Raw genomic sequence first — 13,184 nt, 5'->3', positions numbered from 1 at the left:
AAATTAAGGCAACAGATTAAGAAATAAAGAACAAACTTCTAACCCATGTATAACTCCACTTAACCCTCAAAAGAGACGTGGGAACAGTAAGTAATCACTTAGTAGAAAAAGCTTGGCATGGCTCATGTATTAGCAAAATTAATAAAAAAAGAAAAGATTCATTCTTAACAAGAATAAGGAGTCAATAAGAATTAAAAACAAGGAGGGAGGAAGCCAGGGAGGGAAGGAGGGAGGAAGAAATTTTCCAGGCAATACTTCAAAGCTGGGCACCGGGAGCCCATGCTTGTAATCCCAGCTACTCCGGAGGAAGAGATCTGAGGATAGAGGCTTGACATCCACCCAGCCAGAAAGTTCTGTGGGATTCTTATCTCCAAGTAACCACCAAAACGCCAGAAACGGAGCTCTAGCTCCTGTGGTATGGTACTAGCCTTGAACAAAAAAGCCCAGTGAGAGTATGAGGTCCTGAGTTCAAGCCCCAGGACTGGCACAAAACCAACAAAACCAACTTTAGTACCTCAGGAGACAGCCGAACACAATGCAATATCTACAACTTCATACATAAAACCTTCTGACTGAAAAGCCATACCCCCGCGGCTGCTGCTGACAGAAGGTGGCGGATGAACGTCTCCGATATGCCAAGTCTCAGAACACATACGGCACGGCCCCCTTGAACGAGGCACTGAAAACGTAAGAAAAACCAAGGCGCGGTGCCAAGCCAGCACCAGAGGAGCAGCACAATGGTAGCAGGAAGATCAAGACAAGACGCAAATCACCCAAATCATCTCCAATGATGACCAGCAGTGTGACCCCCTGTGGGTGAGAAGCCGAACCCTGAGCAAAGGGTCACGCCGTTGGGCAACCGAGAGACCTCTGGCTCCAAACCCCACGTCCCACCGTCCCGAAACCCGTGCTGCCCGCCCTCCCACCCCTCCGAGGCCGAGCAGGCAGGAGGGCTGTGTGGGCTCCGAGGCCCAGACCTCTGCCCCAGCACTGAGGCTTGGCATCGGGAAGCTCCCCCTCAGAGCCCTCCACACAGGACAGAATGAAAGGCACACTCACGGGCCTGGCTCCCGAGGCCTAGCCAGGAGCCAGAAGGAAGCCAAGCAAAGAGCGCTTCCTGTATTGTCCTGATGCGCCCGTTTTCACTGCACGTCTTCCGGATAAACCTAGGCCTCCGTCCACTGAAGAAATGCAGGAGAAATGAAACGAGGGACGGCTTGGTGTTTCAGAGCCCAAAGCCTCACTCTTCACGAGCAACTGTGGCGTGCTGTTTTCACGCGGTGACACGTCTGTTTTATACCCTAGGCTTGCCACCTTATTTTTGGTGGTGTTCCTCCATCAATCAAGCACAGTCAGCCTGGGGGCAGGGGGGACATGGTTCAAGTGGCAGAGCGTTTGCTTAGCATTCTGGTGACCCTGAGGTCACACTCCAACACTGCTAAAAGAAAAAATAAGTCAAGCAAGGGACAGAATCAGGTATTTTAGGTAATAACTGACGTTTCCTGGGGGAGGGGAACAACATGGACTCAAGATACCAACATAGAGTAGAGGGAGGCAGGACAGACCGAGGGGCAGGGTATCTGGAATGAGTGTAAAGACACATTTCATGAGTCATATAAAACGGACTCAGGGCCTCAATGTGAGACCTGCCAGCCGGGCTGGGCCTGCGCCCTCAGACTCCGCCAGCCCGCCTGTCCCCTGCTCACAGGTAGGGGCCCCACCAGAGCCGGCTCCCCTGCTCCCAGCACCCACAGGCCCAGCTCTGCCACTCAGCCCCCAGGACCTGTCAGCTCCCTCCCGCCCCCCGACTCTGCCCCAGGCCCCACCTCGGCTCTGTGCTGGCCAGCCGCCCTCCCCGGCCATTCCCACAGCAGGCAGGCCTGAGCTCTGCAGGGAGCGCGGCCTGGGCAGGGAGCGGTATCTCCCATCTGAGCAGATGAGGGAGGCTAATGGACATGACAGCAAACGCAGAGCAGTGACTTCTCGTCAGGGGTAACTGACGCTCTTGCCATCTCGGTCTCCCTCCTGCTGGCATCCACCTGCTGTACCAGCTCCAGGGCTCACAATTACACTCTGCAAAGGGAGGCAGCCTCGCTCTCAGGACCCGGAAGCCATAAAGAAAGAGGGACGCATTACCCAGAGTTATACAAAGCCTTGCTGTTGGCCTGTGGTTGAGAAAGATGATCTCTTTGTCATAATCCTGACTCCCCTATGTATCAAAGATGTATGAGTCTCCTCTGCCTTCCTCTGAAATGCTGTAGTAAAATACTCAGGAGGTTCAGAACCGGACAAGAGCACACACACACACACACACATGCACACACTGACACACACATGGGCACGTGCACACACCCATATACACATGCACACACATAGGTGTGTAGTTTACTGAAGTTTAATTCAGATACTATAGAATTCGCCCACAAAAGTGCACAACTTAATAGTTTTTGGTATACTCAGAGCTGTGCAGACATCACCACACTCAAGTTCAGAACAGGAACACTGCTTCTAAATCCTCTAACTCATACCAAGAGAAATCCCAAGGCCCCTGGGTCAGTCACATTTCCAAGGCCAGAGAGGTCACCCAGCGCAGGGCCTGGGCCTGGGTCTCTGACATTCTTCAGGAATCCCTTGCTCCTGTCCCCGGAAAGCTGTCTCTGAATTAAAACCTGCTGCTAAAACGTTGTTTGAGAACATCTGGTGTTCCTTATTATTATTATTATTATGCTCTCTACAATAAATTCTCCACCAATCTGTTGCATTGCAAGAATTCTTAGAAAGACTTCTAGAACAATTAAACATTGATCTAGCGGGCACTAAAACCACTACATCGTGCCAGGAGAAAATGTGAGGCCTTCCTTTCCAATGAAGTCACAACTGGATTTCAGCTCATGCAAAAAGCTCCCTGTATGTAGGAGGCCCTGGGCCCCTTGGTCCTCAGCACACGGGTCCTGCCTGGGGATGCCACACCACCTACCACCAGTGGAGTTTCCCCAGAGCCAGCAGCTTCCCAGGCTCTGAAGCACTCAGCTGGTCAGTGCTCAGAAGACAGCCAGAGCCGCTCGGGGCTCAGATCTAGGGTCTCTGAGACAGGCTCCTATCCAGTGCACACCCCATAAAGAGATGATATCCCGGGCCTCTGAGACAGGCTCCTATCCAGTGCACGCCCCATAAAGAACTGACTAGAGAGGAAGACCCCGAGCCCTGCCTGTGTTCTGGGTGGTGGTGGCCGGCACCACCGTGCCCAGCGCCCACGCTCTGTCCAACCTGCAGCAGGTGCCCGCCTGGCACGTGGGTCCTCAGCCGGCTGGGCAGGGGTCTGCATCGGGGCTGGGGTCCCCTGGCTGGGCTGGGATCCCCTGGCTGGGCTGGGGTTCCCGTCTGGGCAGGGGTCCCCGTCTGAAGTTGGAGTCCCCGTCTGGGCTGGGGTCTGCATCAGGGCTGGGGTCTCTGTCTGGGCTGGGGTCCCCTGTCTGGGGCTGGGGTCCCCCGGCTCAGTCTGGGGCTCCAGGCTCCTGGGAAGCGGGATTGGGCAGAGCAGACCCCCGCCCCAGACCTGAGACCCAGACCCGAGCCCGTGAGAGCACATTTGCTTGTGGTCTGCGCCCGCCCGATGCCCGTGCCCCCCACCAGCCCACGGACCTCCGCCCCGCGGCCCCGCACTGCCCCGTCCTCCAGTCGGCCCCCACCACCCACCCGGAGCCCGCAGACCGGAGCCTCCCGGCCTCCCACGCCCAAGGCCGGGGGTCCCCGGGAGTCCCCGGGCCTCAGCTTCCCACGCAGGACCTCGTGGGCTCCCAGCCACCTGAGCGGGCAGGGAGCATGGGCTCCCATCTCCCTCCCCTCCCCAGCCTCCCTCTCTGGCCTCCCATCTCCTCCCTGGCCTCCCATCTCCTCCCTGGCCTCCCATCCCCTCCCCGGCCTCCCATCCCCTCCCCGGCCTCCCATCTCCTCCCTGGCCTCCCATCTCCCTCCCCAACCTCCCTCCCCGGCCTCCCATCTCCCTCCCCGGCCTCCCCTCCCCTCCCCTCCCCGGCCTCCCCTCCCCTCCCCGGCCTCCCCTCCCCTCCCCTCCCCGGCCTCCCCTCCCCTCCCCTCCCCGGCCTCCCATCTCCCTCCCCGGCCTCCCCTCCCCTCCCCTCCCTGGCCTCCCCTCCCCTCCCCTCCCCTCCCCGGCCTCCCCTCCCCTCCCCGGCCTCCCCTCCCCTCCCCGGCCTCCCCTCCCCTCCCCGGCCTCCCCTCCCCTCCCCTCCCCGGCCTCCCCTCCCCTCCCCTCCCCGGCCTCCCATCTCCCTCCCCGGCCTCCCCTCCCCTCCCCTCCCCGGCCTCCCCTCCCCTCCCCTCCCCTCCCCGGCCTCCCCTCCCCTCCCCGGCCTCCCCTCCCCTCCCCGGCCTCCCCTCCCCTCCCCTCCCCGGCCTCCCCTCCCCTCCCCTCCCCGGCCTCCCCTCCCCTCCCCTCCCCGGCCTCCCCTCCCCTCCCGGCCTCCCCTCCCCTCCCCTCCCCGCCGCGCGCCCCTCCCCACCTGGCTGGCTTTGTGGAACTGCTTCTTGAGCCCCGCCACCGACATCGCGGCGGCGCCGGCCGGCGGGAGGTGCGGGCTGGCCGGGCCGCGGCGCGCGGCGCAGGGAGCGGGCGCCCGGCGTCCCCGCGCCTGGGCTCGGGCCCCGCCTCCCACGGCCGCCGCTGTCACACGCGCCCGCGCGCGCAGACGGCCACGGGGCGCCCGGGGGGGGGGGGGGGGGGCGCTGCGCGCCCATTGGCCGAGCCCGGCGGTATGCAAATGAGCCGCGGCCCGCCGCTCCATTGTTGCGTGGAGACGGAGGCGGGGCCCGGGCCCGGGACTGGAGGGGGGGCAGGGGGAGCGGAGGCGAGGGGGGGGAGCCGAGGGGGGCAGGGGGAGCGGGGAGGAGGGGGGCAGGGGGAGCGGAGGCGGGGCCCGGGCCCGGGACTGGAGGGGGGGCAGGGGGAGCGGAGGCGAGGGGGGGAGCCGAGGGGGGGCAGGGGGAGCGGGGAGGAGGGGGGCAGGGGGAGCGGAGGGGGGACACGGGAGCGGAGGGGGGGCAGGGGGCAGGGGGAGCGGAGGGGGGGCAGGGGGCAGGGGGAGCGGAGGGGGGGCAGGGGGAGCGGAGGGGGGGCAGGGGGAGCGGAGGGGGGGCAGGGGGAGCGGAGGGGGGCAGGGGAGCAGAGGGGGGCAGGGGGAGCGGAGGGGGGGCAGGGGGAGCGGAGGGGGGCAGGGGGCAGGGGAGCGGAGGGGGGCAGGGGGAGCGGGGAGGAGGGGGGGTAGGGGGCAGGGGGGAGCAGAGGGGGCAGGGGGAGCAGAGGGGGCAGGGGGAGCGGAGGGGGGCAGGGGAGCGGAGGGGGGCAGGGGAGCGGAGGGGGGGCAGGGGGAGCGGAGGGGGGGCAGGGGGAGCGGAGGAGGGGGCAGGGGAGCGGAGGGGGCAGGGGGAGCGGAGGGGGCAGGGGAGCGGAGGGGGCAGGGGAGCGGAGGGGGGCAGGGGAGCGGAGGGGGGCAGGGGAGCCGGTTCACCTGTCTCCTAGCTGCTGGGGAGGCTGAGATCTGAGGACATGGGTTCGAAGCCAGCCCAGGCAGGAAAGGCCTGGAGACTCTTATCTCCAGTGCCCGCTCAGCAGAAGAGGTAGAGCGCCAGCCTTGAGCTGAAGAGCTCAGGGAGGGCGCCCAGGCCCAGAGTTCAGGCCCACCACTGACACCTGACCAAAGAAAAAGGAAGATCAAAGAACACCTGAGGGGAGACAATTTCACCCTGTCCAGGCCCGGGTGTCACCTGTGTGAGCCACCGCCCCCTGGGGCGTCTGGGCCGGGTGGGTAGTGCGTTAACTTAGACCCTCTCTGCCTTGGGCTCTAAGCCCCAGGCCCACCTGTTCCCAGTGCCCCCTCCACAGCTGGGGAGCCCCAGGCCCACCTGTTCCCAGTGCCCCCTCCACAGCTGGGGAGCCCCAGGCCACGGCCCCATGCGTGCGGGAGGGTGACCTCCTCGTGGGACGGGTGCCAGGGCCTGGGGGAGACATGGCACTCACAAGAGCCGCAGCCGCCCCGGCCTGACCATCAAAGAACCCCAGGGTCCCCTTCACCCCTATGAATCCAGCACCTTCCTTCAACCCCTGCCGGAGCCAAGTCCCACCGGGTGTCCCCTGGAGAGACGGGAGCCGTGCCCGCTGGCCCCGGACGCTTCCGTCTCTGCCCGTGTCCTGGCACCCCCGGGGCCTCTCCTCGGCCCGGGCTCAGGCCAGGCGTCCTGCTAGTGGGGGCTGAGAAGCAACTGCAGCTCCACCTCTGCTTCCTCACCGGCTCCGAGGAGCGGCTGCAGGCAAGCGTGCTCCTGGGAGGGAGAGCACCCTGAACTTAGAGGGGGGCAAGTGTGACTGGGTGGACACCGTGGGCTTGTCTGGCCTGGGCAGCCCACACCAGCCACAGGTAGCCAGCGGGGGAGGGGGGCTGGCGAGCACCGAGTCACAACGGCACAGCAAGATGACCCCAGCCCACCCAGCCCGGACCGGGGCTCCCAGACAGGAGCTGTGCAAAGACGGAGAGAAGCAGGGTTCAGCAATAGGGTCCCCCTAGTCCCGGAGGGGTCCGGGGCCGTGTGCACTGGACGGGCCCCCGTGGAAGGGTAGGGGTTTCTATCATTTTATTTTTTTATTTTCTTGGTTAGTCGTGGGGCTTGAGCTCTGGGCCTGGGCGCTGTCCTTCAGCTCTTCAGCTCCAGGCAAGCGCTCTACCGCTTGAGCCACAGCGCCACTTCTGGTTTTCTGGTGGTTCATTGGAGATAAGAGCCTGGGGGGGGGGGAGGGTAGAGCGCTTGCCTTGCATGCATGAGGCCCTGGGTTCGATTCCTCAGCACCACATAACAGAAAAAAAAGCCAGAAGTGGCACTGTGGCTCAAGTGGTAGAGCACTCGCCTTGAGCTGAAGAGCTGAGGGACAGCGCCCAGGCCCAGAGTTCAGGCCCCACGACCAGACCCCCCCCCCCAAAAAAAAGCCTCACGGACTTTCCTGCTCAGCTTCCAACTATGATCCTCCGATCTCAGCCCCCTGAGTAGGTAGGATTGCAGGCGTGAGCCCTCGGCACCTGTCCCCAAGAGTAGAGCACGCGCCAAGCGGTCTGGCTGCGTGTCCAGTGCGTGCCTAGCCCTGAGGTCACGGAACACGCCTGAGGAATCCTGGAAGGGAAGGGAGGGAAGACGGTCCTTGACCTCACCCCCCACCCGGGAGACACCGGAGAACAGTTCTGCTTTCCTGTTTTTCAGGAAACGGAGGGGGAAATGCATTGATCCATCTAGAAAATACCAGATTTTTTTTTCATTTTAAAATGCAGAGAACAATGGGAGGCTGAGGCTCCGTCTCTGCCGAGGCCTTCCACGTCTCTGGACGAAACCGTTGTGAGCTCCGCAGCGCTCGCTCCGCCGCCGCGGCGCTGGGGCCGCCAGCGCCATCTTGTCTCCTCGTGTTTCTGGGGAACAGAGGCCCCGTGGCCGCCCCGCGGGCCCTGGCAGACTCCCCCGCCCCCTAGTGGTGCCATCAAGGAGTGACAGGCAAATGTGAGCCGCTGCACGCAGCACGCGCTCAACAGCCGCACCGGGGATGACAATGCTGCTGCCCAGCCCCCCTGCAGGAGCCTCGGGGGGCCGTCCACGCCTCCGGTGTTAACCAGCTCAGGGGAAGAAATCACCAACACCGTGTGACATCAAAGGCATTTTCAGGAAAGGCCGTGGCCCGGACACCGGGGGTCATTACAACCGAGGGCTGTGGCTGCCTCGGACCAGCAGCGCCACCTCCCTCCCCCCCTCCTCCCCTCCCTCTCCCCCCCCCCCACTGTCCCCGTTTCCCAGCACAGCACTTTACCTGGCTCGGAAGCCCCGACGCAGCCTGCCGGTGGTCCTGGCTCACCTGCGCCAGGCCTGCGCAGCCATCACTGAGCTCTGGGAGCAGAGCAGCGTCAGGTGCCCTTAGAAGGCAGGCAAGGCCTGGACTTGGGACCTGGAAACAAGACGGGCCGGGGTCTACCTCCCGGAACGCCACAGATGCTTTCCTCTCAGACATAAGCACTTGTGAAGACACGAAGCATGTTTTCCCTGACCCGTTTTCTGTGGGCCAGAAAAACAAGCCCCCCAGACCGACGTTCTTCTCAGGCCTCTTTGGGGAAGGGTCTGCGGCCACTGTGGGCCGCCGCAGCGCACTTCGCACCTTGAATTCTGGGCTCCCTCCCCCCGCCCTCCCCCCCCCCCCCCCCCCCCGGCCTGTCCTGTGGCGATTCCTGGTTTGAAGTCAGCCGTTAGGATTTGGCTGCAGGGAGCAGCGAGGGAGCTCCTGGTGGAGCCTAACGCCGGTTCTCCAGCCCCCGACACAGCCGTCTCTTCCCACGCTGCGTGGAATCCCGAAAGCTGGGGGGGAAGTGGGTTCTGGTTCCAGGGCCTGGGATTCTGTGTCTCCAGCAAGCTCCTGTCATCATGGCTGCCGTGGGCTGCAGGCCAGACTCTGCCCTACAGCGGAAGGGACCTCCATCTGTATAAAATGGAGCCAGCCGGCCCGGGACACGTGGCAGGGGGCCTGCTGCCGGCCCTGTGCGCTCCGCATGAGGGCCCAGGTCAGGGATGGCCCAGCAGCTCTGTAAGGCGCCCCCAGGGAGAGGCTGGAATCGCACTGGGTTTCACCTGTGCGCACCTGGCCACGCCCCCCATGCAACATATTCAAGGGGCTAAACCCTTCAAAGATGGCCGCCCCCCCACCCCCACCCCCAACCCCCGTCAGGTGACCTCCCCTGAGTCGCAGGGAAGATGAAGCCCACGTGGTGATCGCTCCCTCCCACCCCTCGTCCCCAGAATGGAACCAGGGACCGTGCTTCCCGACCGGCCCTCCTGCTTCGGGAGGAAAAGGAGCCTCGGCCTCCACTGGGCGCTGACACACAGACACCCACCCCTGCGCCAGCCCCTCCCCGGCGCGGCTCCCAGGAGCTGGGGCTCCGGGAAGAACTTCACCTTGGGGGGGGTCGCTGGGGTTCAGGGGGAAGAACTTCACCTGGGGGGGGTCGCTGGGGCTCCGGGGGAAGACCTTCACGGGGGGTCGCTGGGGCTCGGGGAAGACCTTCACGGGGGGGGGGGGGGGGGTCGCTGGGGCTCGGGGAAGACCTTCACCTGGGGGGTGGCTGGGGCTCCGGGCCGGCATCCGCGTGCCACAGCCCTGTTTCCACGCGCGGGCCCAGTGCTCCACCAGTCAGCAGTTTAGGTGTTCCTTTCACGAAGAACTGAACGGACTGGTGTAGCTGATTTTTTCCCACCACCTAGGACCTTCCTAGCTTTAAACTGAGAGCTCCGCTGTGCACCGCGTGTCCAGCCCAGGCCATCCGGAATGGTCCATCGGGGAGGGGTCACGTGCGGCCAGTCTGGGTCCCAGTATTCTGGAAGGATCTGGAGAAGCCTGGTTCCCTTCAGGGCAAGGTGGTGATTCTGGTGGCCCTGCCCTGAAGAGTAAAGTGTGAGCATTCAGCTTCCTCAGTGGGGCCCGGCCCCCCACGGCCCCCCCAGCCCCCAAGGCCCCCCCAGCCCCCCCGGCTCCCACAGCCCCCACGGCCCCCACGGCCCCCAGCCCCCCCGGCTCCCACGGCCCCCACGGCCCCCCCCAGCCCCCCCGGCCCCCACGGCCCCCCAGGCTCCCACGGCCCCCCCGGCCCCCACGGCCCCCCCAGCCCCCATGGCCCCCCCAGCCCCCACGGCCCCCCCGGCCCCCACGGCCCCCTGGCCCCCATGGCCCCCCTAGCCCCCCCTGGCTCCCACAGCCCCCCAGGCTCCCACAGCCCCCACGGCCCCCACGGCCTCCCCCAGCCCCCACGGCCCCCCCAGCCCCCCAGGCTCCCACAGCCCCCACGGCCCCCCCAGCCCCCCAGGTTCCCACAGCCCCCACGGCCCCACCCAGCCCCCACGGCCCCCCCAACCCCCACGGCTCCCACAGCCCCCCCAGCCCCCACGGCCCCACAGCCCCCCCCCGGCCTCCCGGGCCCCCACGGCCCCCCCAGCCCCCACGGCCCCCCCAACCCCCACGGCTCCCACGGCCCCCACGGCCCCCCCCAGCCCCCATGGCCCCCCCGGCCCCCCCCCGGCTCCCACAGCCCCCACAGCCCCCACGGCCCCCACGGCCCCCCCAACCCCCACAGCTCCCACAGCCCCCACGGCCCCCATGGCCCCCCCAGCCCCCCACGGCCCCCCCAGCCCCTACGGCCGGCCCTCCTGGCTCCCACGGTCCCCCCCCAGCCCCCCACGGCCCCCACGGCCCCCAGCCCCCCCCCCCCCCGTCCTCTCTCTCACAAATATCCCGGGAACTTTTGATGTCTTTCTGCTTCCTCTACTTTTGATCCAATCACATAATCGCTTGTCCAAATTGATCTTCGGGCTTCCAGTGAAATCTAACAAGTTCCTAGAGTCTATGCCACGGCATCAGATTTACCTCTGACGCGCCTTATTTCCAGAGTCCTTTTTAAAATGTGTGCGGAACCTGGCCCGAAGCAAGTCACAGCCAAGTTAGTGAGGGAGGAGGCCGGGACCGATGGATGGAAGGGACCCATGCTGCTCAGCTCCTCTGCCCTTCTTTTTTAAGGATAGAAGGGAAAGAAGGGAAAGAATTGAAGGTCGCAGAGCACGGGTGGGTATATCCAGCATTAATTGCATAGACTAGAACAAAACAGAACTTTCTTGCGATTTTTTTCCCTTCTCGACTCTTCAAGACAAAGATCGTTGAAAAGGGCTTGCATAGAACTCATGTCTTAGGGGAAAGCAGGCCCTGCTCAGGTAACACAATACAGGTGCCACCCCGCAGCCCAAGGAATGGGCTAGGTTTTCATAACTACCTGGCGACCACAGGACCAGAATGGCCGGCAGGGGGCGCCCCTCCCCTCTCCACAGGAGCCTGGCCGGCCCAAGGCCTGGAGCTGCTCTTTCAGGGAGACCAGGGGGCGGAAGGAAGGGGAGCCAGGGCAAGAAAGAGACCCACGGGGAGCGGCTGGCTTCAGGGCAGGGACACCTCTGTCCACACAGGGCTCTCCCCTCCCCCCTTCTCCCCACACAGACTGGGGCCATCAGGAGCTGACCGAGCAGGCATTCACCGAAACAAGGCCACACAGACTGACCTCCGCGTCCTCCCCACGCCACGGGACACCGGCGGAGTGAGAGTGGCGGGTGGGCGGGCCGGGGGTGCCCAGCAGATTCGGGAAAATGAAAGCAGCTGAATGAATGGACGGTGTGGACGTTCGCAGGCTGGGAAAGAGGAGCCGGGCCGCCTGCAGGGACAGGGAGTGCAGGGAGAAGCGAGTCCCTGGCAGGCCGGGGGTCTCGGGAGGGGACGCGCGGGCGGCTACGTAGAGCAGGACTGAAAGCGAGACCCGCGGCTTAAGACGGGGTGAGGGGCAGGGGTCTCGGGGGTCCGGCTCAGCTCTCCCGGCAGCACTGAGTCCCCCCCCCCTGCAGAAGACAGAAGCTGTTTCTCAGAGAGGCCAAGGGGAGCAGGCCAGCCCCCCCACACCCCACGCGGCCTCTGTACTCACAGGGCCATCCTGGCTACCTGGTGTGTTTGTGACAGAGAGGTGTAAGCGTTCTTGTAGAATGTTTTGGGGTGCCTCCGTGATAATCCACTACCATAACACTACGTACAAGTGAGGAAATTAAAATGGTAAAATCAGGGAAATGAGTGAACTCACACCACACATCCCAGCTGTGGGCTGTATTTTATTCTCCTGACAGACACGCTTGTGACCCAAGCTTGCTCAGGAGAATGCAGTCAACAGAGCAGGACGGGGGTTCGATCCCAGGAAGTGAAGAGACGATTTCTGAAACTCCAGTCATAAAGCCTAGAAACACCAAAGTTCAAAGAAGAAAGAGGAGACAAAGCCCGGTGAAACCCACATCTCGCGAGCCGTGGGGATGGGGAGAGAAATCAAGGTCCAGAGGAGCCGGGGGAGGAGACGCACGCTTTCCCGTGAGCCCCGGGCCGGCATCTGGCTTTTGAACATGTACACACGGGCTTGGTGAGAATGCATGATGGTTTGAAAGGACTTTGCGGGTCCTTCTTAGAATGAAGCGTGTGCACGTGCTCCAGGAGAGGGAAGTGGACAAATGTTTCCTCCTGATCGCCCGCAGCTGGGCACACATCTTCACGGTACAAGAGACGCATTCCTCGGGACCACAGCATGGGACCAGCCCGGCGGCCTGCGGGGAGGAGAGGTTGGTCTACCAGCTCCTCCCTTCTTCCCTCCCCAGGAAAGGGGCCTGGAACTGCAAGGCTGGTGTCTCGCTGTGCCCCTTGAGTTCCGGGCCATGGAGCCCACGGGCCCCTGCCGCGGCAGTGCCACACAGTGGAAGGGGAGAAGCCGCCAGAGAGAAGGGAGCACTCGCGGGTGGGCCGGCGTGGCGCCCTCCTGTCGCTGGGTGGTCGAGGCTAGCCTCAAACTCACGATCCTCCCGTCTCAGCCTCTCTGGGGCTAAGATTACGGGTGTGCACCTGTGTCCTGCTGCACACTGAGCCTGCTCCCGGCAAGCACTCTACCACGAGGCTGCGCTGCGCCGGCCCCCTGGGGAGGAGTTTGGGCGGCAAGGCGGCGGTCCCCAGCCCACTGTGTCGCTCAGATCACGAGTGATAGGCTTCTGTCCTTAAAAGTCCAAGTCCACAACGCCCAAGTGGAAGATAAGAAGGGGGAAAAACCCCAAAGGTTCCTGGTCCGGCACAGACACTCTGGCGTGCGGCAGGAAGGGGAGGCCCAGGCAGAACTGAGAGTCCACTCACTAATCTCTGCCTGCAGACGCTGGGGGAGTGAGCTGTTCCCCGGCCCCCAGCTCGGTCTCTGGAAGTCCTGGGGTCCAGCACCTCAGAATGTGGGTGGCTGGCTGGCAGGGCCTTTGTGGATGGGTCTTGCATTACAGCAGGGTCGCAGGGCTGCTGGGAGGGGTTCCAGGGAGGATGCTGCAGGAAGAAATTTGGATAAAAGCCTCAGAGGGAGAAGAGACATGGGGGTGGGCTGCTGTCCACACAGAGAAGGCCGCGTGGACACGGAGGTGGACACTGTCCACACAGAGAAGGCCGCGTGGACACGGGGGTGGGCGCTGTCCACACAGAGAAGGCCGCGTGGACACGGGGGTGGGCGCTGTCCACACAGAAGGCCGCGTGGAGACGGGGGTGGGCGCTG

General features: G+C 64.2%; 1 protein-coding gene across 1 annotated transcript in view; it reads right to left on the bottom strand.

Moving 5' to 3' along the window:
• Sh3gl3 (SH3 domain containing GRB2 like 3, endophilin A3) overlaps nt 1-4,580 on the bottom strand; it is a 37,501-nt gene extending 32,921 nt beyond the window's left edge. The window contains 1 exon segment of the mRNA XM_042671778.1: nt 4,524-4,580. Coding sequence (XP_042527712.1) covers nt 4,524-4,568 — 45 coding nt within the window. The 5' untranslated portion in view covers nt 4,569-4,580.
• Nucleotides 4,581-13,184: the final 8,604 nt, after the last annotated feature.

Source organism: Dipodomys spectabilis, unplaced genomic scaffold (assembly GCF_019054845.1).
Source record: "Dipodomys spectabilis isolate Male_0828 unplaced genomic scaffold, ASM1905484v1 ptg000668l, whole genome shotgun sequence".
Lineage (NCBI taxonomy): Eukaryota > Metazoa > Chordata > Mammalia > Rodentia > Heteromyidae > Dipodomys > Dipodomys spectabilis.
Note: the sequence above shows the minus strand (reverse complement) of the source record. Positions and strands in the feature narration are given on the sequence as shown.